General features: G+C 39.8%; 1 protein-coding gene across 1 annotated transcript in view; it reads left to right on the plus strand.

Annotated features, from left to right (window-relative positions):
* CARMIL1 (capping protein regulator and myosin 1 linker 1) overlaps positions 1-26972 on the plus strand; it is a 194891-nt gene that overhangs the window by 139143 nt on the left and 28776 nt on the right. Inside the window, 5 exon segments of the mRNA XM_074146280.1 lie at positions 378-506; positions 763-894; positions 5774-5949; positions 8003-8090; positions 10958-11107. Of these exon segments, the coding sequence (XP_074002381.1) occupies positions 378-506; positions 763-894; positions 5774-5949; positions 8003-8090; positions 10958-11107 (675 nt within the window).

Genomic DNA, 26972 nt, shown 5'->3' on the forward strand with positions numbered 1-26972 from the left:
AAGCGTTAGATATATCAACAACATTTTCAGCGTTAAACTTGCTCCAAAAACCAGAACAACACTTGAACTGGGTAACTTGTTGGTTATTTGCAGTTATCCTGGAGGTAACCGTGGGGAAAATATTCTAAAACATTTATTTTTTTTTAATGGTAAAGTTTTATTTATTTTTCCAATATTTAGGTGTGTCTTTATGAAATACAGTGCTTTCCTTCCGTAGCATTAATATACCTCCAAGCTCTGATCATGCATTTCCAGATTGTTGTATTGTCACTACAAATCTCATCATGCTGCTATTGATTTGCTACCTGGACTGAATTCGGTTTGCGTTTGACCAGCATTCTGATGTTTTATCTTTTCTATTTCTTTTGTTCAAGTAGATGATTGACAGAATATGTGTTAAAGTGCAAGATCATCTCAACTCTTTAAGAAACTGTGGTGTGGATGCTGTGCAAGAAGATGTCAAATCTGCAGAACGGCTTATGCGGGATGCTAAAAACTCCAAAACAGTAAGCCTTTCCCAGCATAGTGGTAATAAGGAGAGCGGTTCATTATGTGCTTGCAGCTTTTCTCTTTTTGGGGAGCTAAAATAACAGTGTGTCACAAAGGAGTATTTTCTTCAGATGATCAGCTGTAAGTAGTATTTAAAGTGATAAAATAATTCTAAAGACTTTGATTTAGCAGAGAGATTTCCTCCTATTTTTCCAGATTTGAAGACAGGTAGTGATGAGCCTACTTTCCAAAGATATTCTTTCTGTCTTACAGCTCTTACCAAATCTGTATCACCTCGGTGGAGCTTCGTGGGCAGGAGCGAATGGTTCACTCTCCAATCCAATCCAAGACACACTTGAATCCATGGCTGGAGAAGTCACAAGGGTTGTGGATGAGCAACTCAAGGTCTGTGGATAAATGTGTCGCCGTCTCTCACATGCAGAACTAACTAAATCTGAAATCTTCTGTTGCTAAATGCAAATTGTTCTGATTTTTTTTTTTTTGACTTCTCAGTATATTTATACACAAGCTATCTTTTCATTATTAGTTTCTTACAACTTTGTGCCTTATTATCTGAATACTTGTCTGGTTGGAATGAAAGAAATTGCTTTAGTGTTTGCAGTGGGCAGAAGGAGCATATACTGTTTATTATCATCTTATTTTATCTTCCAGAAGAGGAAGACGTAGCAGTTTCTCCTTAGGCCCTTAATAAAGGCGTCTCTCAAGCACCCCAAAAAGTCTCATGCCCTGGAGAAAAGTACTCACTAGTTAAGGTAGCCCACTGGAGTGAAAGCTGCTTTTCTGTAGACTCCATTGCAGATCATTTTTTTCCCAGTAACCACTTTTGAATCCAGTGCAGAACATCTACTTTACTGTTTAGTTTGGATAATTTGTATGTATTGAGAATGCAGAATTGCTACAGGCAGCTTTACAGCAAATCTTTTCACAAGTTGCCTGTCAAACTTCAGTTCTTGAAATAGATGTCATTGATCTGTAAATGTTTTCACCTGTGTGTTCAGCCAGCTCTGGCTCAGAAACTTCTACGTTCAATTATGTTAGAACTTACTGTATAATACGCAAGGAAGAGTCATCCGCACAGCATGTGTGAAGGTACCAGTCCAGGAAGAAGTCAAAGAGGGGGAAACTTCAGCAACTGTTGGAATCAGTATGGAAGCTGATGAATTTAAGAATATGATTCTGAGGCAATTCAGATCAACTTAAGTTTATGATTAAGCTACCTTGCCTGTGTTTGCTTTATTTAAACTTACAAAAGAATCTGAAAGTGAAGGTTGAACTAGTGTGAAAATGCTTCAGTCAGTGGGAGCATAATGGAGAACAGTAATAATACCACATTACTAGTTACTTTTTCAAAATTAAAATGTTAATGAGGAAGAAAATGGTGCTGAATTTTTAGTATTTTCTTCCCTTTTCCCATTATATGAATTAAGGTGAAGATTCTATATAACTTTTTTAATTTCTGCAGAAATGTGATTTATCCACAAGATTCTTCCCAGTGGAGCTTCTATACCATTATTAGAAGGGAAATAGTCAGGTCAGCCCTTCATGCAAGGCTCATGCACTTAATAAGTCCTGTGCATTTTAGAGAGTCTTATAGAAGGGGAGCGGTGGGGGGAAGCCTCTTCACCATTTGGAATGTTATTTATAGCTCCTGGCATAAGATTTAGTTAATGGATCTTCCATTTGTGCTTTTACACATTTACAGCAAAAGGCACTTTAGCTCAACCATTCTAGCTTTTACATTTACTTTTGATTTGTGCAGCGTTAAAGTTTAAGTGCCTTACAAGAAACTATAAAGTCATAATGCTCTTTGTATATTGTAACACTCATTTTTATTAATTCTACACTCAAAGCTAAAAGGTTTTCCTTTAAGTTCTATGGTGATGTACTTTGCATGGAGGCAAAAACATTGAACATGGATTAGGATTGGGTTTTTTCCAGTTGTTTAGGTCAATTCAAAAGATCATATGCAGTTTATTATTTGTGAAGATAGATAAGGGAGCTCATATAAGTACAGTTCTTTTTGTAATTGTTGGGGGAGAAACATTCTATGTGCTGTAAGTGGAGTTATGATTTTTAGCTTCTGTGGCAACCAGAAAAAAGTGTTTGGAAATTGCATGAAGTCTATGAATGCTCTCCAGGCAAATAAGATATGTTTTTAATTTTTTTTAACCTCAAAGAAGGGAAGCAAGAGGAAGGAATAAGTTAGAATACGAAGAAGCAGCATCTTGGAGTGAGTTGAGTTTGCCAAAGGAGAAGTTATAGCAAGGCCCTTGCATTTCTTTTCTCCTGCTGGTGTCACTGTGGACAGACAGAACCCGGAGATGCTTTCTTTGATTGGCAAAGGCCCAAGGGAAAATCATAGGCAAGATAAATGGTGCTTACGTAGGCAAGAGAAGATTGTTTTGTAAGGACAGAAGTGCTTGAGCTATTCCTCCTAAATTCTATCCTAGTGAAAAGGGTTTGTTGGCTCCATCACCTGTTCCATTTTTTCTTTAGATATCGTCATCCTCCAGCCCTTTTACTCACTGTACCTTTCTCTTGAATGTTAAGAGTCATTAATGGTTGGCAGGATTTCCTTCTCTGCTTTCTGCATGCCTGCTGACTGGCACTTGTGGCCTTGTGACTGAACTGTTTGCCCCTCTACAGTCAATATTGATAGCTGTGAGTTTCCATCACTGAAAGGTTTTGGGATGGAAGTACGGGGTGGGGAAAGGCTTCCACAGATACGATAATAGACATGTGAAATCAGCAGTTGAAATCCACCACTGAAGAAATTATGTTCAGTTTTGCACTTAGAGATCCAAATTCTATTTAACTTTTAAATTACTCATTCTCTGAGTATTTTGAGTAAAAAACTGATTTTGAAACTTTTAGGTAAGGTCTTTAGTCTTTCCTCCTACTTCCCACTGACACCTTCACGGAGCTTTTCTTCACATGATCCATTTTGAAAAACCATGCTTAGACTGCAATTGTAATTCAGTGTGGCAAGACTTTATCACTTTTATAATTGCAATCCATACCTGTAAATCAAATATTGTAAAGATCAGACTTCCCTGTATGCTGTGGCAGCTTCATGCTGTGTGTTGTCCTCATGAATCAACACTTAAAAATCAGTCAATTAAGAGCTACAGACTGAAAGATACTGCTTTGCATCATTAAAATTATTATACATTAGTGGTGGTTTTGTTTCTTAGTCAGTATCTGCATATGAAAATTGCCAGCTATAGTGGGGCTGTGCAAAGAGAAAAAAGCTCTGATGAGATGATGAGATGGAGTTCAACCTGAGGTCACTTACCTGTGGAGTGAGATTGAGAAGAAAAAGGAAATCAGTACAGTTTTCAAGGGGTGCAGTTGATTATTTCTGTACAATTTAGAAGCACCTAGGTCAGAGTTAGGGTTACCTTGTATACCATTCCAATGAAACTATGATTTTGCTTTTTTTTTTTTTTTATTTGTAAATACCTTTTTCTGTTTGGTTATCAACTTTCAGTCTTACTGGAGACTACTTGGCCTATTCCAGTAAACTGTGCTCCATCCTGTTCCTCTCCCTCTCTTCTTCCCACCTTCCTTTGGTGAAAGCATGAACCAAAGACAGTGTCGTTATTCTTCCTGCCGTTTTGGAAGCACCATAGCACAAGAAGACCGCATGGTCACTGGAGTGCAGCAGTGTGACAGCTTCAGTGTTCAGAGAGACCAGCTGGCGGAGAGAACCATCTCCTTACTGATCTTTTCTAAGTAGCACTTCATGCTGGGAATGGACGTAGGGAGTTTTCAAATCCCATGGTGATGAGCCTTGACCTCTTGCAATCTCTGAAATAAGTTATTCGATAGGAAATTAATTGATGGTTGAACAGCCTTCTGTAGATAACTAAAATAGAATTCCTAGGTTGCTGGGACTGGAGATGGAGTAAGGTGGAGAGAATTTGAACAAACAACGATTTCCAGTCTTGTCAGAAAATACTGCATTGTGTTTATAAATAAATCTGTGTTACTGTACACAGGGTATCTATCAGCATGTAGATAAAACAGTATGAATTTAAAATTTAGTTTTCCGGATGACCAGCTGATTGTTTAATACTTTCTGTGGTCCTACCTAACCTTTTTGGATACAAAAATTGAAAGCAATTAGAGGAAAGATGTTTCAGTGATATAGGGCACTAGTAGTGTTTCTGTGTCCCTTCCTGATCCCTATGTGTGTACATTAGAGCTTTCCTGCACTTTTCGTGACACAAATTCATACATGGATGATTATGTGAGGGACTGTGAGCCCTCACCTGCACCTGTAGTGAGGGCTTTTTAGCTTTCTAGTTAGAGCTGGGATTTAGAAAAGAAACCAGTAGGTGATAAAATAGGATTTAAATCAGAATTACCTTTTCTCACAGGCATAGAGAGGAGATAAATTTAATGCACTTGAAAGGAGCTTCGTAACATAACTTTGTAGCATTGAGGTATATATGAAAGATTTTTCCAAGAGAAAGTCTGAGGGAAGAAGTTGGCTTTTTACCATCAGCAGGGGAGACCTTATTTCAAGAAAAAAAAGAAATTTGAGGGTGTTGAGGGGAAACAAGGTCCTGTTTCTGGAGTGTGTATGGTTTTCTTCTGTCCTGGGTTGGGGTTTTGATGGGTCATTAAAAAAATACAAAAATTGTTGACTGCACCAAAGGTCCACTATGGACTTCCATGCATGTAAAAGAGATCCATATATTAAAGGTTTGTATGCCCATTGCAAATCATACTTTAAGCTTCATAATATTTGGCTTGTATATTCCAGCCCTGTACAACATGCCAAGTTCTCATGAGTCTCCTTTCTTCATATACTTATGCCTCTTGCAAATTGGCACGTCTGGAGTATTGATGAGTATTGCTGATTCAGGGCACCGTTTAGAGTAAAGGCAGCTGCAGCAGAGCATCCACTGCTTCTGCAGCACGCAGAGAGGCAGCAGTGGTGGGTGTCCAAGGGAAGCTAATTTATTGTTCTGACAGTTAAACGCACAGAGCTGTAAATGTTTCATACTTGAAACTGCAAACAAGTTACGGTTGTGGGTCATTTTCTAAACGAGTATTCTGCTCATCCTTAGCTTTATTTTGTAAAATGCCTTTTATATTGCAGCTGGATTACAAAATGGATTGGAAATTAGGAAGAAAACTTGTAAAAACTACAAGTATAAAAGCGTCATAGTGCTATGGACCAGAATAATGCTGTAGTCTTCCAGCTAATGAAAATCTCAATACCTGATGCTAGCTTTTGCTTACTGTGCTTCAGACGCTCCTTGAGTCCATGGTGGATGCAGCGGAAAACCTTTGCCCAAATGTAATGAAGAAAGCTGGCATCCGTGAAGACCTGATTGAGGCTAGCACTGAGAAGATTTCCATCCCACGCACTTTTGTGAAAAATGTCCTCTTGGAGCAATCTGGAATTGATATCCTCAATAAAATTAGGTACTTTAAAAGACTAGTCTAACAAATTTGGTTATAGAATTTGTATTTAGACTTGCATATCTGTGTGTTTGTGTAGTAGAAGATTTTTGGAATGCTTTTGTGACTCACAAGAAACCATATTAAGGCATTCAAAGAGCAGGAAATTGTCCTAGAAGTCTGGTGTATGTAGGTCAGGAGATTCAAATATTTGGAATCTCCAGGACTTTTGATCCTTAATGCATGTCTTTCTGTTTTATTTAGTAACAGTTTTAGTTTATGGTACACAAATAACATTTTAATGACTGATAAATTTTTTTAAACCCATTGGAGTTCTCAGGTAACACTGATTTACAGTAATAGAAGGAAATGGCACTTACTTGCTTTGAGTGTTAACAGTGCTTTCTCCGTTGCTGCGTTTAGTCTTGTCCTGTAGCTGTAGCAATCCCTTTAAACTTTTTTGTTTGTGTAGGAGTTGTGCACACCAGACAGACATACTTTAAAAATGGAAATTTGGATATTCAAACCACAAACCTGGAGCAGAAACAGCTACCCTAAACCACTCTTAGTTCACTCTTTAAAAAAAAAATGCGGAAAAAAAGGCTTTTACAGGTTTTTACCTGACCTTTTACTGCATCTTTTTTTTTTCATATTAAATACGTACCAGAGAATATATTTATGCAGTATAATGTGGTTGACCTGTACTTAAACCTTTGCAGTTGCCATCATTGGGCTAAGGAATCCTTTCTTCTCGGTGGAAAAGCACGACATTTTGCATTGTGATGCTAATACCTTTGCAGAAGAGGAAAACAGTAAGATTTAGAAATTAGTTTTGCAGAGTGCAGCAAAATTGGCAGGAAAAGATGTTATAGACTTTCACTATGCTTTCAGAGTGTTTAAAATGGTTCAGGGAGTGTTTTCTTCATTTCACTTCAGTCCTATCAACAAGTGTTGGCCCTGAGACAATAATAGGGCCCCTTCCACCTGTAGAAGCTACAACTGTCAGTGGGGTGAAGCAGCCAAACTGTCACCCTTCCTGCCTTATATTATTTGAAATTAATATGTAAGTAACTGACGAAAATCCTTTCACTTTTATTCTCTTCCCACCGTGGCTTGGCCACCATTCTACCTCCCTATGAATTGCATTGCCTTTGCAAGTAGTTTCCTACCTTTTTCCCCAGGCTTTCTGCAGCAGTAGCGATAGCCCCAGGTAGAAATAACTTTGTTAATCCACTGCAACTCAGTCCACATATAAAAACCTTAAAACAAAATCATGTTCCTGGCTGCTGCAAGTGTCAGTTGAAGCAGTTGGCCTTGAAATTGTAGATGCAGGAGAGACAGAGCTTCGGGCTGCAGCTGAGGCATTTGTGCTTGTCAGCTGCAAATCACCTGCCCTCCGCAGCCTGAGCCTTTTGTACCATGGCCAAAGACGGGACCCCAAGGGAGCAATTCAAGGCACACATTTCTTTGATAGGAATTTACCAGCGAAACCTCAATTCAGTGTACGGGTGTGTTGGTGTTCCACATATGTCTGTGTAATGGGAATGGCTGACGTGACGTTCTTGAGGCAGAAAGTGGTTACCTAGAGCAAAAAGAAGCAGCAAAGTTGTGATGGCAAAGACTGGAGAAGCAGTATTGTACAGTTGCCCTTCAGCTGGCAGAAAAACACAGAAAGTAGCTGAGGAAATGAGTGGATTGTAGTTGTTCAGTATAGTACCATTAAACAGGCAGCACTATCCTAATCCCATTCGTTGGATTCAGTGCCACTCAACTTCAGTGGCAAAGTGAGTTTCACATGTGGTTTCTATTCAACTCTCATACCCAGATGTTTTCATTTCAGCTCTTAGAAAAATGTTAGAAGCAGGATAAATATGGTACAGAGGCTCTTGTGTTTATTGTGTGATTCATGAGTTTATTTCTGAAACCTGCAGTCATGTATCCTGACACCCTCTAATGTTTTATTTCAAATAAAGTGACAGCACTGTGGATAATCGTCTCACTGTTGAACATGTAATAAAGACAAAATCCTCCTGCGTGAATTAAAATTTTCTCTGTCTCATTTTTAACTCTCACACAGTGAAGTAAAGCTGACAGTGGCTTCTTTCCTGTCTGACCGAGTTGTAGATGAAATCCTGGATGCACTTTCCCACTGCCATCACAAACTGGTGAGTAGTTGCATGGTCGATATTTGAATATGCCAGGTATCATAACAATGCCATTATATTCCTAACTTGTTCAGTTTCTCCTTAGCACAGCTCTATTTTTAAATTGTTCTTGTTTTCATTGGCTTCACTTGACATCATTTGAAATGTGATCATGGGACTCTTACCTCTGTGCTTTAAGGAGGATACAAACTCGGAAGAGGCTGCATTATATATTTGTCTTACTATCTTTTACACAGTTATCAGATATAAAACTAAAAATGCCATCAGGATGCACCACTGAGTCATTAGTTAAGAACAGTGCCAGTACTTGTCCTGGTGAGATGATAAGGGCTCGTTGCTTGTGAGATTAGAGGTAAAATTTCATTCTTTAGAGAGAGACTGCTGAAACTTTGAATGAATATACCTTCAGGCTCCTTCAGAACGTAGGTATCAAGTTTGAAGAGAAAGGAGTAGAAACGTAGGAAAGGAAACACTTTGTTATTTGAAGGTGTTGAGCTGTCAGAGGCCCAGTTATTTTTTATAAAGGTACTTGCTTCATCAAGAGTTGAAAAAATAAACAACTGTATATCTACAGAAAAACATTTTGATTTCTAATGCAATTCTCTAAGGAGAATCCAGTACTGTTTGGGGTTTTTTTCAGAAGCCACTTGTGTGGGCATTCTCCTGATTGAAATTGCTCTTAATTTCTATTTGAAATTTCTCTGACTTAAGTTTGCAGTCATGAGTTTATTCAGATGTTTTTCCCCACAAGATAAGGGAAACATATAGATTGCTCTTTATTTCCTCTCTATGAAGGTCCTCATACACAGAAAACAAATCACTCTTCCCCCTGCTCCCCTCCTTTTTCTTAAAAATAAATTAAAAGACTGGGTTATTTGAGGGTGTGTCTTCATGATACAGAGCAGCATTGTGTAAAGGGACAACCTCTGGTCTCAGAAGCTGTGTGAGTGGCCACATTAGTGATCTCCAGTTGGTCCTGGAGCAGGCTCAGCTGGCGTCAGCAGTGGGCTGTCTCTGTCCACTGGTGCTGCACAACTTGGACATACCCTGGCTCTTGCACAGTAAGTCATTTTCTCCTGCCTTTGAGTCACATCAGTAAGAATCCTCTGCACTTTGGCCAGCTGGTTTAAAAGCCTCTTTGAAAATTATGGTCCCCAGAACCAGACAGACTATTCCAATGTTTTAATCAACACTGTTTATAGGAGTGAAACTGTTTTTCTCCTGATATTTTTTACTCCTCGTATTTACATAGCCAAGGAGAGAAGAATTCCTTCCTCTTGTCAGAGTTTCAGTGGCAGCTCATTTTCAGGACTGGGTTTGCTAGATCTCCCTCCCAGTAATGGCTTGTGGACACTTGACACTTGCTGTATTCAGGATTGTGTCCATAGCTAATTGCTAGTGCTCTTAGTTCCTAAGGAATGATTGTCTGTACATTTGATTTGGGTGGATTTACTTTGGGATCCATTTTGGCCTGCATTTGTAACCTCTCCCTTTCACTGGTTAACTCTCCTATGCCTCTGTTAGCTGCAGATTATTTCAGATAGTATAGCACTGATGAAAACATGGAAGAGTACAGTTCTCAAAAATGCTGGTAGAGGAACTCCTGTCTAGTTTGTCAGTGTTAATCATCAATTGACAGCTGCAATAGGAGAGCTGGCAGTTAGTTCTTAATGCAGGAAAGATTTAATGCACTGATACAGTTCTGTGCCAGCTCCTTAAATTGGAGGGTCACATACTACTAATTCAGTCACCTACAAATGTCTGTGTGTGTTGCGTTGACACGGTAGCATTTGAGGCAAATTTGAAAAAAAGCACCCTCGTTCGACAAGACCTGAGTTTGCTTAATGTGATGATGATTAGCCTTAATTATTATTATAGCCATTTTAGTGTGATTAAAGATAAATCTGTAACAGCTCTCTGGTTGTTTTTCCCGAGTAGACACTAGACTAAGTCAGCTATAATCGACACGGGTCATCTCCTTACCCTTTTTGATGGTTAACAAAACTACAATCCACTGGTTGTCGTGTTGATGTTAAGCAGTGGACTGCAGCTCTCCCTAGCTGCCTCTTTGAAGGCTCCTGTGACTAACTGATTTGGGCCAGCTGATCTTCAAATACTTGCTTTTAACAGATGTTATTTAATATTCTCTTTAGTTACCGACAGAACTAGAAAATATTTCATTGTTTTCCTGACAACAGAAACCCACTCCATTCCAAGTACAATCCAGGGTGGTTTATATAACATTCTCTGTGTTCTTAGTAACAGTTTTTGCTGTGCAGATCTAAAAGTGGATTTTCCTCTTTGATACTTTTGTATCTTATCCCATAGATGTATCAATGATTAATTTTTTTTTCTTTTTTTTGTGGTAACCCCTACCTATTTCTTCAGCGAAACAGAACTGAGGTATTTTGCAAAGCTATCCTTTTTTTGACTAGTGGATTATAACATTTTGGCCATCTAATAATTATCAAAATTATATTCACTGAAATTGTACATGTCTTTGTGTCATTTAATTCAAAAAAAACCACCAAAAACAGTCCAAGACAAAGCTTCTCTTCCACCCCTTTGTTTTCTTTTTATTATAAAGACAGGAAAAATGCTGAGGAAGTGCCACAAGTCGTCAAATGTAGGATGGCTTTTTATCTCACCTTTTTCCTTTTCTTTTCTCCTGTTAGACTTTCTCCCTTCCTTCTCAGAATGTGCGATGGAAGGGGTTTTAAGATTAACAAACACAACTGAGCTTTGCTTTTCATACTTGGTCTTCTAGGATCTGTGATCACTTAAGTTCTGTAAGCTCTCTGGTCGGGTTTAGTTTGTCTTTTTTAACAGTTTGATCGATTTGTTCCTGTCTTTATCCTTTCCTCCAGGCTGACCATTTGACTAGACGTGGCAAACCACTTCCACAGCAGGAATCACTGGAAATTGAGTTAGCTGAAGAAAAACCGACTAAACGCTCTATTATCACGGTTGAGGAGTTGACAGAGATAGAACGTCTGGAGGATCTGGACACTTGTATGGTAAGACACATTCCTCAGCCCATTTGGGTAAGCATGCCAATAACTGGAAGAAAAATGTACTTCAAAATGTCATTTGGTAATTACATGGTATCAGGAAACTGAAGTTAGGAATTGGCCTCTAGAAAAAATAAATGTTAGCTTATGAACATTTTGCCTGAGTTGCATATTGCTGTTCAGCAAAGGAAAACCTTTACCCTTTTCTTCAGTTCTCCTTTCCTGGTACCCATTCAAGGGCCTTTCCCTTCATACATAGCTACAATCAAGCTAATACAATAAGTATCCCTTCCAATGGCCACAGTTTCACAGAGGTTCAGTTGCATTAATAAATTGGACCATGCTTTTCTGTGACAACATGCTGTTTTCTACCTTTGTCTTTATTCTACTTGACATAGACTCCTCTCAGCCATGACAAAAAATGCTTCTGCCTGGAAGTTATATTATTGACTGTGAACAGAAGTTGATTTTTTTTAAATAAGCTTTTGCATGTATAAAAGAAATCTTAAAACTTTGAGACTAGGCTGCAAGTGATCCTAGAGGGCAAGCTTTTCAAAAGTAATTGAGTTAGGTGCGTGAGATTCAGTAAAAATGCTGAACATAAATCACTGAAGTGCTTTGTAAAATTCCATGTGTGACTTTTATTATAAAATGGCGCCATGCCATATCATGATTCTTTACGAGAGGTAAATCCACAGAATTACAAATAAATGTGTTGCTAACTGTTTTCAAACTCAAATCCCCCTCTACCCAGCTCAGTCTGTTGAGGAACTCTACTGTGGATAGGAACTTCAGGAGGTGCTTCTCTATTACAATTTATTCGGTCTAATTCCTATTAGAATCACTGCTGCAAGGGATGGGCTTTCTCCTCTGCCCTCCTACCTGGCTCCTTGGCCATGTGCTTTCAGAGGAAGCTAAACTGGCAGAAAGACTGATTGCATCTTTTTGTAAAAGAAGTTTTGTTGATTCAGTTCCCTGAATAGACTTACTGCAGAGGCAGACAAGTACAGCTCAAGAGAGGGAGCAGCAGGGTTGCTCCTTTCTGCAGCAGCTATCTGTTGGTCTCACTTAGCTGTAAAACAAAAGCATGCCTTCATTGGAAACATCATCTTAAAATAGTTCTCTCTCCCTTCTAAATCTCCTTCTTCACCAAGATTTGATTTGATGCAATATTTGAACATCACAAATCCCTGTGAGGCATGTAGTACTATCCTGGCTCATCACTGGTACTATCAAGTTCCAGAAGCTTTCTGTAGCCAACATTCAGTAATCATTTTGAGTTCTAAATGCTATGGGAGAGAGACATCCCAGTAAAATATGCGGTATCTGAACCCTGTACCTGTAAGTTAGTTTTTGCATGCTGGCTTTGTATATAGGAAAATAAGCTAAGCGTTCATTTTGATACCCCATCCTTCCCCTTTAAATTTATTCTTAAGCCTGTTAAGAATAATAATACTGGAAATTTAAAAAATAGCTCCTGTCTTTATCTTGTATCACCATGGTTATATGAAAGGATCATATCACTGCTTTCACTTTGGTCATATTAATATAATGGAAATGTGATGGTGCTTACACTCTTTAAAAGATGCATTAGATGCTGACTGTACTTATCTTCAGAAGTGTTTATATCTCTCTTCATTCTCTTCATTCACCCTCATCTTGCACAAAGATTCAAATACCTTTGTGACCCAGATTCTCATCAGTATCTAATTTCTGGAGAGAATAAAACATCAAATAAATACGGGGCAGTAATCTTAGTGCTAAAGAATCCATTTATTAAAAACTGTAATTGCTTTTTAAGAGCTGCTTTTTGCATCCTGGGTGCAAGTGATATTGGTTGCTGTTGTAAAAATATATAGATAAATAGATAGCCCCAAGAGGCTGAGGAGTACAGGGATTTTTACTGAACTAGTGTTCTTACTGACTTTTTTGCAACTAAAAGTATCTTAAGAATGGAGTTAGTGTGGAGTTAGTAGCTTCAAAGATAGCACTTCCCAAGTGATGTATTTTAGCTATGGGAAAATCCTGTGGCTTTCAGGTATTTACCCGGTCTAGTGGGTGGTGTCCCTGCCCATGGCAGGGGGTCTGGAATTAGATGATCTTTAAAGTCCCTTTCAACCCAAACCTATTCTATGATATTGTCTTGGAAAAATGAACCTGATTTGTGGCAGCTTTTAAGTGTCATACAGATACTTTCATGGAAATGAGCAACCTTCTGAAAGGAACACCAGTGAATGCTTTGTGAGCTGGTCAGTGCAGGAAACAGATACGCAGTTGAAAGTTTTTACTGGAAAGAGAAGCATATGGTTTTATGAACTATAATTACGAACCTAATTTCCTTTCATTATTTTTAATCTTAAAGGAGAAATAACTATTTAGATCCCACTTCCAAAATGGCATTAGTCCGGAACACTGCCTTGTTTGACCATTGGAAATCCCTAAGCATTACAAAGTGTGATGATAAGACAGATCTTTACCTTGTGAGTAGGTAATGTACTTGGCTGTGTATTCTGCAAACCTCAAACCTGAAACCTTGAATTGCAGCTTGGTGGAGTGCATGTTTGGCAGCCTAGTCTCCTATTGCCAAAAGAATGAGGAACGCGTGGGATCAGGCTGATAATGTTTTTGAGATGCCAAGAAAAACTCACCTATTCTAAGCCCTGTCTATGTGTTTGCTCCAGCTGGTTGTCGTGATGTCTGGGGAAGAAGAGATTTTGAACTTACGGGAGAGGCACTGAGCTTGGACCACTTGCTTTGAGGGAGCTTGTTTTTTTCCATTTGCCAAACTGGATTCATTTTGCAAACCCATTAGGTTCAGCCAGCCTGTTCTCTTCATTCTTGTTTTCTTCAGCGAGCCTATCAAGGATCAGTATTCTGACTGAGGCAATGTGTGCAACAGCTGGCTGTTCCCCAGCCTCCCTTGAAGCTGTATTTGAACAATTTGGGGGAAAACAGGATCCAGGTTCAGTTTTGACTCTGTGGTTGCAGGTAGATATATAGCACTGAAGCTAGGTGAATGACTATGAGTGAGGTAGGTAGAATCATCTAGGTTGGAAGGGACCTTTAAGATCATCGAGAACAACCATTAACCTAACTGCCAAAACCACCACTAAACCTTGTCCCTTAGCACCACATCTACCGGTCTTCTACATACCTCCAGGGATCGTGATTCAATGGCTTCCCTGGGCAGCCTGTGCCTATGTTTGGTAACGCTTTTGGTGAAGAAATTTTTCTGAATATCCATCCTAAACCTCCCTTGGCACAACTTGAGGCCGTTTCCTCTTGTCCTCTCACTTGTTACTTGGGAGAAGAGACCAACCCCCACCACACTACAGCCTCCTTTCAGATGGTTGTATGTGTTTGTAATAAAATGCTTATGAGCTCTTTGTTCTTATATGCAGATTGAAAGTGGAAGACAAGAAGGTTTGTGCATAAAACTTGGACTGGCAGCATAGGGATCTGAAACCTCCAGTCCTGGTGACAGAGCGGACAGGCAGGCACTGGTGTGTTTCACAGCCTGCCCACCTATTCTGAGGCAGGGTGGCTGGGAGGATTTCCCTGCCCGAGTAGAGAGTTGCCACCCATCCACCTTGAATTTTGATATACGTAAACAACACAGACAAGACCAAATGAAGTATTGCAAATGGGCCCATGAAATGCACCACTGAAAAATAGACTTTTAAATGTTATTTCTAGTATTTTTTGTTGTGGGAATTAGGACTTAGTAAATACCAAACTGTGCAGTTAAAGCTTATTGGCTTCAATTTAGGATATGATTCTCATCCAGCCTTTAATGGTGTCCTGAGACCCCATAATATGAAAGATTTGTCAGTCATACCAGAATTTACTAGTCTGTTAAATGAGTTATGAAGAATGCTGGGAGTGATTGAGTGGTCCAGTGTAGGACGTGATAGCTGGAACATTTTGAACCCGAGAATTACTGATCTCCCTGAGCTGCAATGCAGTAAATTAATGCTTTCCTAATCTACAGCTTAGTTGTCTGAGTTTAATTAGAGCTACATTGATGGTAATAAGTCACTAGATAAAAGTTGCGTGCAAGTAAGATGGAGAGAAAAATCTTTATGCAGAAAATTACTTACTGTTCTCAGATTAAAGGAAAAACCATGGCCTGCTTTTCAGAGCTTAGACTCAATCATGAATTAACTTTATGAAATAGCACAGCTTCTCTAAATTTTTCTGTGCGTATATGACAAGTGACACAGTTTAAACTAATGCATGCATTTTAAAATTAACTTTAAATAAAGCACCCTTTTTACTGAGATTCAATATCATGTATCTTGGTATGTGTAATTGTGGGGGTAGATACTAGCTGATTTAATTTTGTGTAATGGTTCTAGTTGTGCTTTATTCTTTCATAGCCATTATTTTTTTGCAAAAGTAAGAAATATTAAATAGTGCTCAATTCCCCACCAAAAGGTAATGGAGCATCTTTGTTAGATTGTGTTTAACAGTTATGTTCTAAAGCTTTTCTTTTTTTAGCTATTTGAATGTTAGTTTGGCTTCCAGAACACTGAAAGGAGATCATCAGAGTTGAGCCACTATTTAAAGAAAAGTTTTGAGAAATAGTGGTGTTTTTTTTTTTTTCTAGAAATCTATGTACTCATTATCTTTAAAATATCCATTTCAGGAATATAATTTTATTACTATTACAAGCATACAGCCAGGATAAGTATTGGTTTTAGAGCAAAGCAGAGATTATTATTTGTGTTATGAAGAGGTATGGTAGGAAATTGTTTGAAACATGTCAAGGAATTGTGGGTTGTAATACACAAGTCTGCCTATAAATTTTCTTTAAAGCATTTCAGTTTAAGATTGAAATGCTTGGATGGCCAAAATGCTTGTAGCTAGTAGAAAAGGACTGCCTGTGATGAATATTGAATCTTAGCCATTCCTCATCTATTTCTAATTTTAACCATAGAGATGGTTCTATGACTTTAATGGAGGAAAATAAAAAAAAAAAATCCCATGAACAATATATTAAAGTTTTAGTTTTTATTGAACAATATATTTCACTTGTACAGTAGAGAAAAAAATTTGCAGAAGTAGCAGAACACTTGTAGATTGGTGGTGTATGTTTTTTCCTGGGAATGGACTAACTAGCAATTGTCAAAGATTTAGTCCAGTATCCACATGAAGACTTACAAATCCATGGGTTCTGAAAGACAAGGAGTGTATGAACCTCAGTGTTTTCAGAGGAAAGGGAGAAATTGCACTCACCACATCAGAATTAATTTTTTATAAAAAAAAACAAACTCATAAAGCACCACCTGAAAGCTTTTCTCTCCCCACCCCCTCATCCAAATCAAATTCGAATTAAAACAACAGAAACCCCTTCAGTTACTTTCACTGGAGGAAGGAGAAAGTCATGGTACAAACTCAAGTACACGTGCACTGATACTGCAGGAAGAAAAATTAAAGTAGAGATTCTCTGGTATGTGCTGATGTACTATCACATCTGATTGTGTTGCTCACTGTTTACCTGCAGCAGAGTTGTCCCAGGCATAAGATAATCAGCTTTTTGGATGAAAGACTGAATACCTACTGCAATAAAACCCCGGTTCCTGTTGGACTCCGTATGTTCTCCTGTGCTATAAATAAAGCTCTAGCTCTGCGACTGGCTTAATCCAGCAAAAATAACTGTTCTTGCCGAAAAGAGCATTTCCACTTTCCCCTGTACACAGCTCGCTTTTCCTGCCCACACCCTCACACTTGTACTGGTGTTCACATAGCCTCACTACAAACTGGGTGTGGAAATTGATTCTGCTGAAAATTAAGCTTTTTACGGAAGGATTTCTTTCCCAGGTTAGTTTACAGACTGGCTAGTCCTCTGGTTGAGTTCACAAAACAAATCCTGAGCGGCAGGAACAAGCAGGCAGGGATGAGGGCAAAGGCAGCAGCCTGGATGAATGCCGGATTAAATTGATTGTGACACTTGAGTTTCTCTCTTGTATGCATTAGCAGAAATGGGCCTTTGATGTGTGGTAAATACAGCGCTCTGTGGGAAGCTAGGAATTGGCTTTATGGTATGCGAGGGTATTCTTGGCTTCTGAAAAGGCTCCATCACAGGCATGCGAGCAAATCTACTTCGGTGGGAGTCCAGTAATATTCCTGACTCACCCCTGAGCTAGGACAGTTTATGGGAACGTCACCAGGAGGGTGACGCTGGCAAGGTGCCCATGTGGTCCCTAAGCACTTTCCTACGCATGCAGTGCTATGGCTGAGAAAGTAAGAGACAAAGGGAGCCGGTGTGATAATTTTGCAGAACCTGTGAATGTCTTATTTGCAAGTTGTGTGTTTGTATGTTAGCCTCACCATTAGTATTATGATTACATTAACTTTACTTGTGAATATTTGTTACCTATCTTTCCCTGGGTTCCCTTGTATAGAGTTTTGCAGCATCCTTACTGCCCTTAGAGGTCCTTATTCGTGTTTATTCAATGCCTGTTTCACATATAGGCTACAGACTACAGTCGCTTTCAGACTCATGAGAGGTTCCATGTTCCCAGCTGAAACACTTTAAAGGAAATCTGACTTTCAGTGTCTTTTTCTTGGTCTCTGAATGGAAGGAGGTGATGGATAATTGATATATAGTATGTTTTTCTTAAACCAACTGAGACGTCCTAGTCAGAGTTGAAGGCTGTTTCTTATAATGTAAGATGTATTATTGGCACAATATGAAGTCAACGAAGAATGAGATAAACTACTTCTCGTAACGGCACTGAATGCCTGGTTAAGAGAAAAAGTAGTGTAAAATTGGAGACTTGTTTTCTGCTTAGGTTAAAATGAGAATTGTGGAATGCAACTGCTGGGTATCTGCATGCTGGCACTTCTGTATCTGAAACTTGTCTTCCCAAAACTTGTTTTGCCATAGGAGACCGAGATTTGTACTGGGGTCGGAGGGGAGGGTACATAGTTATGTCCTTTGTGGCGGCAGTTGTCTTACTGATACTGGGTTTCCATCGGTTTATTTCACGTGTCGTGAAAAAGTCACATTGAAAGGAGAGTTCAGTAGCAAAGCGCTCACTGAAACACCAGTCTTGAGAGTTTAACTTCCCTCCGGTGGTTTTAAGGGGGAGTTTATTACTAACTCTGCTAGCACAAATTGGAATGCCTGGGCTGCAGGCAGTCACCTGGCAGGCACCAGGTGGCTGCTGCAGGCTGTAGCTTGCTGGTGGACACCCATCCACCTCTTGCTAAGAGAGGTGACTATCTCCACCTGGGTTCGCTTGCCCTGCCAGCCAGCACTTGCCTGTACAGCCAGCAGCAGGGATCACCCAAATGGCTCGCTTACCTACTTCAGGTAAAGTTAACAGGTTATGAGGACAAAGCCCCTTTGCACAAGCTGGATCGGGGGGCATTTGTGTGATCCCTTTTGCCAGCAGAGCTGCAGAGTCAGTTGATTTTCAGCACAAATAGATACAGAATTCATCTTTCCACAGCCTCTGTTTACAACAACCTACTCGTTATTTCCCATGGCAGATTAGCAAGAGCTCCTTTGGAGGAGTTCTTGCCAAAATCTAGACTCTGTAGCCTTTGGCAGAGGGACAACAGCAAACAGCATGAGAATAACCTCTAATATTGCTGTTTCTGTAGCACACATCTGTCTGCAACCGTAATGCTTCTTGATTCAATTAATATCTGGCAAGTTGACCTTCTCAAGTGTTTGAGGAATTTTCTGTAGAGGTTGCATGGTCCTCCACTCTTTTACTTTCCTACTGCTTTTTGATTCTTCCAGTGTCTCAAATAAATAACTTGGCACAAGTTACTTATCTGTGTCATATGGGGGAGTCTTGTTTACTCTGAAATACGGAGAACCTACTGAAAATAGCACATGCATGAGTCTGTCTCACCAGGAGTGCTTCATGGTTCTCGCTTCACCCATAAGAACAGGAGGCTTGCGATTTTTCACTCTGCAAAATTGATTCTTCATATTGCAGGGAAAAAGAATAGCTGCTCACAAGAACAGGGGAGAGGAAGTCTGTGTTAGGGCAGGTGGTTACAGGGTACCATTAGATTTTGCTATACTTTGTCAAGGAAAAGGAGGTTAGGATGAGCTAGGTTACTGGAATAGTAACTTTTAAATAAGTAAATAAAATCAAGAGTACATGGTGCCAAAAGGCTAGAAGACAGCTTCTGAGTCACCAAATCTCATCCCTGCTATCACTGACAACTGCATCACACAATCCTATTAATAAATTTATCAAGCTTCCTCTCAAAACATCTGTCTCAAGCTAGAAGAGAAATAGATTATTTCTTCTGCTATTACTCAGGTTAACTAAAGCCTCATTGCAAAGTGGTGGGTGTGTTTCTGCAGTAAGGTCTTACTTCACGTGAGTAAAGATCAAATTGATGTGAATTTTGGGAGTCAGTAGTGACAGGATTGAAATACTGATGTGAAACCAAAAGCACTTAAACTGGTGACAAAAACCTTCAAGTAAGCAAATGTTAACAAAAACTAAGAGGAATGAGCAGGATAGAAAGACAAAGCTACTGAAAAGTCAGGATAGTTTCATTCAAAGCTGATCAGAAGAACCTCTTTTTATCTTGTACGTTTTAGCTGTGGGTCATTTCCAATACCATGGTATTTAGATACTCCAGGGGAAGTCTGCGTCCATACTCTCTGAGAAATTGCAGAATCCAGTGCCTTGTTACCAGCCAGCAATTAATTTCATACTTGTGGGTGAGCAGTCCTGCTTTGCAAGGTAGGCGTCTTCCTCTTCTTTCATGGTGTTTCTGTCCTTCCTAGGCTCGTGTGCTGCCCCACGATTGTCTGACAAGCAGCATTATTTAAGTCATATATCACACTTAGGTGCTGGCACTCCATAGACCAGCCTTTGAGTTTTGCCATCCTCTCTTGTCTAATTATGATTGACCCTTTCTATCAGTTTGTTTTAGAGGAGAAACTCAAATACTCTACTCAAGTATTTCTGTTTCCCGTACAGGGTCTTAGAATATTTGCTAGTTGCCTGTCAAGACATCTCCTGGTTTTAATAGGGAGATATCTTGATGTAGTAGTTCCTGACAGGACTTAAAATTCAGAGGTTGGTGGGTTTTCTTTAATGTTTAAGTTCACAAAGCATATGTCAAAGTATCAGGGGTATAAAGATTTACTGTGCATGCTGGAAAGATGTCTGGGACAAACTTCAATGAGAAAAGAGCAACAGCCCAAGTGTTCCTGGGTTTTCAAGGGTAAAACTTCCTTCCCGTTGTAAGTCTGAGCATGGAGGCTACTTGTCCACTTCCCCGTCCAGGGTAAACTGGATCTGATTCACTGTGATGAGTCTCCCTGTAGCATTTCTCCTTTCAAATGTCACTGCTTCAGCACAAGCAATGCATCGCCTGCCCCTAGAGGGTCTAACGATGGTGTTTTTTGCCTGGATGACTACTTATCCTTTTGGTAGCTGTTCACTTCAGGTTGTTGGAACGGAGGAGAGATGCAGAAGTTGTATGGGTGCTCAGTCCTGGGAAGCTCTAGGGCAGGCAGATACAACAGTTCCCATTCTTAAAATCATAGAAAGGTTTGGGATTGGAAGGGACCTTTAAAGATCATCTAGTTCACCCCCCTGCGATGGGCAGGGACATCTTTCACTAGATCAGGTTGCTCAAAGCCCTATCCCACCTGACTGAATGCTCCCATTCAGGAGTACCTTCCCTCAAACTTACCTAAATAATGTTATTGCACAGAGCACTTGACACATATGGTCTTTAAACAATTGCCTAAGAATATCTTAAATGGCTGTCCACCCCTCCATATTTGCTGGATTTAAGAGCTTTTCCTTCTTACTATATATATAGAAGTTTAGGCCAGGAACTAAGCAATTTTTGCATCAGCATTTGCCAGCTGAAGGTAATGAACAACCACAAGCAAGCAGGCTATGGTGGCCTAAAGAGATAGTTTGTGCCATCTGACCCACAGCAGCTCTCCATTCTACACTTAGTTTTCGACTAAAATAAATTAGTTGGAACCCTCCTCTTTGTTTGTCTTATAGCCCAGCTGCTGTGGAAGGTGCTGCTACCCTCTTCATGAGCAAGTGAAAAACGGAACTGATGATACAGAGAATTGCTTTTTCTCTCGCAAGTGGTAGTTGCAGGCAGAGTTCCTTGCAGGGTACTCATTCAGAACACGAAATAAAAAATTCAGTTTAATAGTTTTAGGAACTGCTCAGTTTAATTCATGCGTCTGATTTTTTTATTCTTCATAATAAAAGCTTTGGATATTTATATGCAGGAATATTTATTAGCAGGAATTTTACATTACTTGAAAGATGTAAGTGCAGAATTATTAATTAAAAGAATATATTGAAATACTTAGTGAAATATCACAGAGTATGAGCCACATCTCAGCAAGTAGAAAAGCAAAGGGTTCTTGGCTAGTAAAATGAAACGAGCTCAAGGGCAAATCTATTGAGCTTATCTTACTGCAGCTCCTTTTCTTTCAGAAAATGTTACTGTACAAAGTAATTCGAAAGGTCAGGCTGGTTTAGATGAGACTAATTGAATTAATTCTGAACCACAGCTCCTTCTCTAGAAATTCAACTCTTGAGGAAGGGAAGGAAATAAACAAACATACGCCTTAAATTCATCTATGGATTATTTGTATGCCATATTTATTTACAGTATCTGTATTTATATATAGTATTTCCATATAGAGGACAACATGCTGAAACATAAGGTCAGGACTAGATCCTCTGCTCGTGTAAAAATGCATAGCCACTACATTCAGGACAGTTGTGCAAACAAACAGCAGCCTATCGCAGCTTGGCTTTGGTTCTAAATGATGTGTTAGTGGCTTTACTCTCCTTGTCTCCTGTAAAATACTTCATTAGCTGTCATGGATTTTAGCATTGCATTTAACTTTCCAAGGACAATGGCACTCGAGGGGGAGATTCTGAGGACGGTGATTCAGGTTACCATTGCTCCTAGTGGAAAGTACATAGCTAAATATCTGCAAGCCATGCTGAGGATTTTACCCTGGAAATCATGTTATAAAATCTTCACTAGCTGAAGTAAGCAATAGCAACTTCCTGGTTTTTAAGGCTTTCTATACAAATGGTGAGAGACCTGTGTGTCCAAAGATTCATATGCAAAAAGGCAAAATTGATCAATTTACTGCTCTGCTTAATAAAGAATACCTGAGGATTTTTTTTAATTTTTTTTTTTTTAAATGAGAAACAGATGTGTGACATCTCTGTCAAAGGTAATTAGGAGACTAGAAGCAGCGTGGGAAATGTCGATTGACTGAAATGGTCTCACGGCAGCTTTACAGGTCAGGATTCCTTACAGCAAAAGAAACAGCAGATAAAATGCCGTGTTTTCTTATGCCTCTTTCTTAAAACAGCATACCCCACAAAATACATAGAGTGGAAACAATTTGGCACTGGTTGAAAATATTCTGAAAGAATCCTTGAAAATGTTTCTTGCTGACAGCTTATTCCCAGTTGGCACACTGTTATGATTCCCTGATGCAATTTCTGGTTTTGTTTGGGTTTAATTTGGTTGGGGTTTTTGGTTGCGGGTTGGCGTTTTGTCTTTAGCAATGGCCCGTGCACTGGGAGGCAGACCACTTTATTTTGCAGTTATGCTGAGAGCAAACAAAGGGAAGGGTTGGGTGGCCTCATGGTCTGTAGTACTTCAGGGGTCTGAAGACTGGCATTAGGTTCTCTGCAGAGCAGCCAGATTCCTTGGTGACTTCAGGCAAGTCCCTTAGTCTTTGCTTTGCTTAGTGGTGCTTCCTTGTCTAACCTGTTGCCTGCTGTGTGCCTCCCTCTCCTCCTTCTCCCTCCTTACTCCCCATCCACAAACTTTTTAGCACCTTTTAACTTTAAAATGGCTCAGTAGTCATACTCAATTAGGTGAGATCACTGAAGTGTGGAAGGTAGGAGTTTCCATAAGCCCTTGCTGGATCAGGATGTAGACCTAAACTCCCCCAAATCCCAGGGTTGCCTCCTGTTATATACATACTGCTTTGCACTTTGGTCCTAATCACATGTGCAGCTACTTGTATGATATAAATTAACTTTCCTGCTTGTGCATTAAATACACAGAACACACTGCAGTACTACCACAAATGCTGTCTGAAAGAGAAACCGTGTTACCGATCGATTTTTTTGATGTGTGGTGGAGATTTATTTTTAAGATGGTTTCAGTTTTTGAGATGTTTCTCAATGGATTCTGTGGTCTCTCCAGCAATCTCAGAGCAAGCTAGTGAATGGTAGTATAGAAGATGGGCAAGAGAAGAAAGAACATGGTTTCTGGCAGGGAAGTGGAGTAAGAGTGTATGTTTGTGTGGGTAGTGTACAAAAATGAGAGTAACGAGGAGGTTTGGCTGAATCACTGTTAGCTGAGAACTCCTGCATAAAGCCAAAGTTTCTGAAGGTAGAAAAAAAAAATTGAAAAAAGGCAACACATAAACAAACAAACAAAAACCCTGAGGACAGTAGGAAAATAAAGGAGTGGAGCTGTGTGCAAGAACATTGTTCTTGCTATTCAAAGATAGCCCATCGTGTCTTTAAAACTTTTAGCTACAATTAAGCTTAGAAGTATGAACCACGAGAAGTGGATCGTTTTTGTTGAAAATGTCAAAGCATTGAAAAACTGACTTTAATGTCCCTTCAACAATTAAATGATGAACCTTATGTTATGTGCAGACTGTTTTCACTGCTGATAATTAAATGCCAGTGCAATATCCATTTAAAAAATGCAGCATTTCTTTACCGAGAAGTTTAATCCAGACCATGACTATTGACTTCTGCCACAAACACTCCACTAATACCTGCCGTGTTGTTATAGCAGCAGTTCCCGTTCAACTTGAAGACAAAACCACACTTCTAATAAATGTTTTTTCTTACTCTAAATTAAGGAGGACCATGATTGGTCATGTGCCACAGAAGAGGTGGGATACGGCATTGCTTCATTTCATGATGCCTGTGCTGCTTCCTTTTTTTCTTTTAATTTTTTGAAGGGGAGAGGAAAGGTCGCACTTTATTAATGGCATAGCATTTTCTAATGTGCCAAAAGTGTTTGAAAACCTGCGCCTCTAAACCTCCTTATGGGAAGGAGAAATACTGTTGCTTTGGATTAGGTTTATTTAAACCTCAGGAGAACAGACTTGCATCTCTTTTCATTCTTTCAAAAGAAGCTTTGTTTTGTTTTCCTTGCTCTCCTGCTTTCCACAACATACTGCCAATTTTTAATTCAGAAGCTTCTTTCCTAGGAAGACTAGGAAATAACAGAATTATAGGGTTTTTTTCACTGCTGGTGCCAGCAAAATGAAAGAACACAGTAGATTGGGACAGCAGGTGGCAGGTTGGCACCATTGATGAGTGACATATATTAGAAACAAACGTCTGAAAACCTGAATTTGTCCCAATAGAGATAAAGTAAGAGCAATCACACCCTTCTCTGGTTATTCTCTGGAAACACAAAGTGTATAGCACCTCCAGATGCAAGGGACTTTTACTTCATTCTTGCATGGCACCTTTCCTGCTAAGACTCCTAAGTGTTTTGGCTTTAGTTTTCTTTATTTTGGTGACTTCTGGTTTTGCCTCCTTTCCTGAGAACTGCTATTGCTTTGTCTTCCCCATTCATATTCTTTTTTCTTTCTTTTTTGCTGCATGGAGACTCTCTGCTGTACAAGTGTAAGTATTTTTTTAGCTCTGCAGTTTCTGGCCTACTTGTTTGCGTTTTTGTGCTCCATTTGCCTCTGTACTGCCTTGTGAGTCTCATGGGAGACTGTAGTGCCATCCATCTGCACCTACAAATGAAACAGGCACCAGTTCAGGGATGAGATTGGATTTTCCAAAAAGATTCAGCTAGCATAGATTCTGAATTTAAAGCATCCCTTGGCTTTAAGACCAAACCAAAGCAGAGTGCTGATGTTGGAGGTACAAGCACAAATGTTACTGCTCAGAAATAAAACCGAAATCAATAGATTTTCTATTCAAGGATCATCCAGCATAATGAAAGAATGGCTCAAAAATGGGCCAAAACTAGGGCTTTCTTGCCACTAGGATGAAAGAGATGTCAGGGGTTATCTCAGTTTGGTCAATTGTTTTTTCCTTTGTCTAGCTGAATCACCTTGAGCTTTTGACTGCTGTTCTCACCTTTTTGGGGGGTCTGAAAACCCATACATTTTTTTACAGGAAGGAGGGTTGAAGGGAGACTGGTTGGGGAGCTGAATTTCAAGAGGAAGGTGGAAGTTGCTCATTAGTTCATTTGAAATCTTTTGAAAGGGAAATGACAGGAGGGTCACAGGATTGTATCTAATAGGATTGAATATAAATTACGTAGGAGGAGGAGAAAAACATGGAAATAAGCATATCCTTCAGCACTGATGGTAATTTAAATTATCTGTATAATCAAGAATGTAGAGGATCTGAGACCCTTTGCTAAAAGCACGTTGTTTTCTAGCACTCAAAACAAAGTGATTTTAGTTGTTAATTCCCAAGATACTAGTGTTCTTCCACAGTTGGTAACATAATTTAAGAAAACTCAAGAGAGCTCATACAGTTTTGTCACATGAAGGAAGTCCTTCATGTTCCTTGAAGTTCCTTGAAGGAAGTCACAAGGGAGGAATCATGGGAAGAGATCCTGGGAGTTTATAGTTAGCTTGGACATATGAGAGTGTCTGACTTTAAATAAGCCCTTATTTGGGAGCGTGGTGGAGACTTGCTGGCTCCCATCTACTGCAGAAGGTTACCTTTGTGGAGTCATGTCCAGAGATGTCAGTGGCATCGGTGCAGTTAAACTTCCAAGAGGGCCTCCCAAGACCCAGAGATGCAGTTAATCTTTTTATCTGTTCTGCCAGGCAGCCTAAAGTGCGCTCACGGAAAAGTAGGCAAGGCAAGGAAGAAGTTCAGGAGGTGGTCTGCTAGAATGGAAAGTCTCTGGAAGATGTGGAAGAAGTGAAGGAGGGGAGATTCATACTAACAGCTATTCCCCTGTAAAGGCCACAAGTGAAACATAAGGCAGGAGAGCCACATTGTGCTTATATGGCCAGAGATGGTGGGAAGGCAGAAGGTGCACGTCTGCCAAACCTGAACGGCTTCCATGAGCTATGGGAAATGGGGCTCAGGCTGGGGAGAGGCAGAGGTCTTTCCCTAGGAGTTCAGGTGTCTCCTCTGGTAATGACGTGTGCTCGGCTGCTGTAGCATACTGCACAGTGGCTGAGATATTAAGCTGAGATTAAGTCTAATATTTTGTAAAAAGATCACACTGGCCTATTTAAATTAATGCTTTGACCCATTTTGCTCTGTGTGTGATCTAGAAAGTTCACTTGGCAAGAAGCCTTTCATCTGTGCATTTCCTAAACAGACTAGAAAACAGAAGGTTTTCAAATAAAAGTGTATGTATAGCTGTCATTCATGCTGTTAAAGTAAATGGGAGGCATCTCTATCCCTCTGCCTTTATCCCGAGCAACCAAGCTGCTGATGGATCATGCCAAGCTGACAGTAAGTTACAGCAGTGATCCAGAGACTGGCTTATGGTCATCAGCACAAGCTCTGCAGGGTCATCTGGGGGCATTTTCTTGTCTGGGAAGGAAGATGAAATTATTCTGTTCCTGGCTGTTGGGGATGTCTTGGAGCATTTAAATCCCTGCACCTCAAAACTTGCCCCGGGTGGTTTTGCATGGGTGCCCTGGGCTGATGCAGCTCTCAGCTTGTCTGTGTTCATCCAGGAGCACTCTGAACACTGGCTGTGAAGTTACTGAGCGATTTGAGGTCTCCCATTAGCCTTGTATTCTCTCCTCCTTTCTGATCTTCTTTAGCACATGAGTCGCTGCATTATCCTACTAGATGTAGTTTCCAGTCACACCAGACAAAAAAAGTGGCAAACAGACTAAAATGCATGC

This window comes from Numenius arquata, chromosome 4 (genome assembly GCF_964106895.1).
Source record: "Numenius arquata chromosome 4, bNumArq3.hap1.1, whole genome shotgun sequence".
NCBI classification, from domain to species: Eukaryota; Metazoa; Chordata; class Aves; order Charadriiformes; family Scolopacidae; genus Numenius; species Numenius arquata.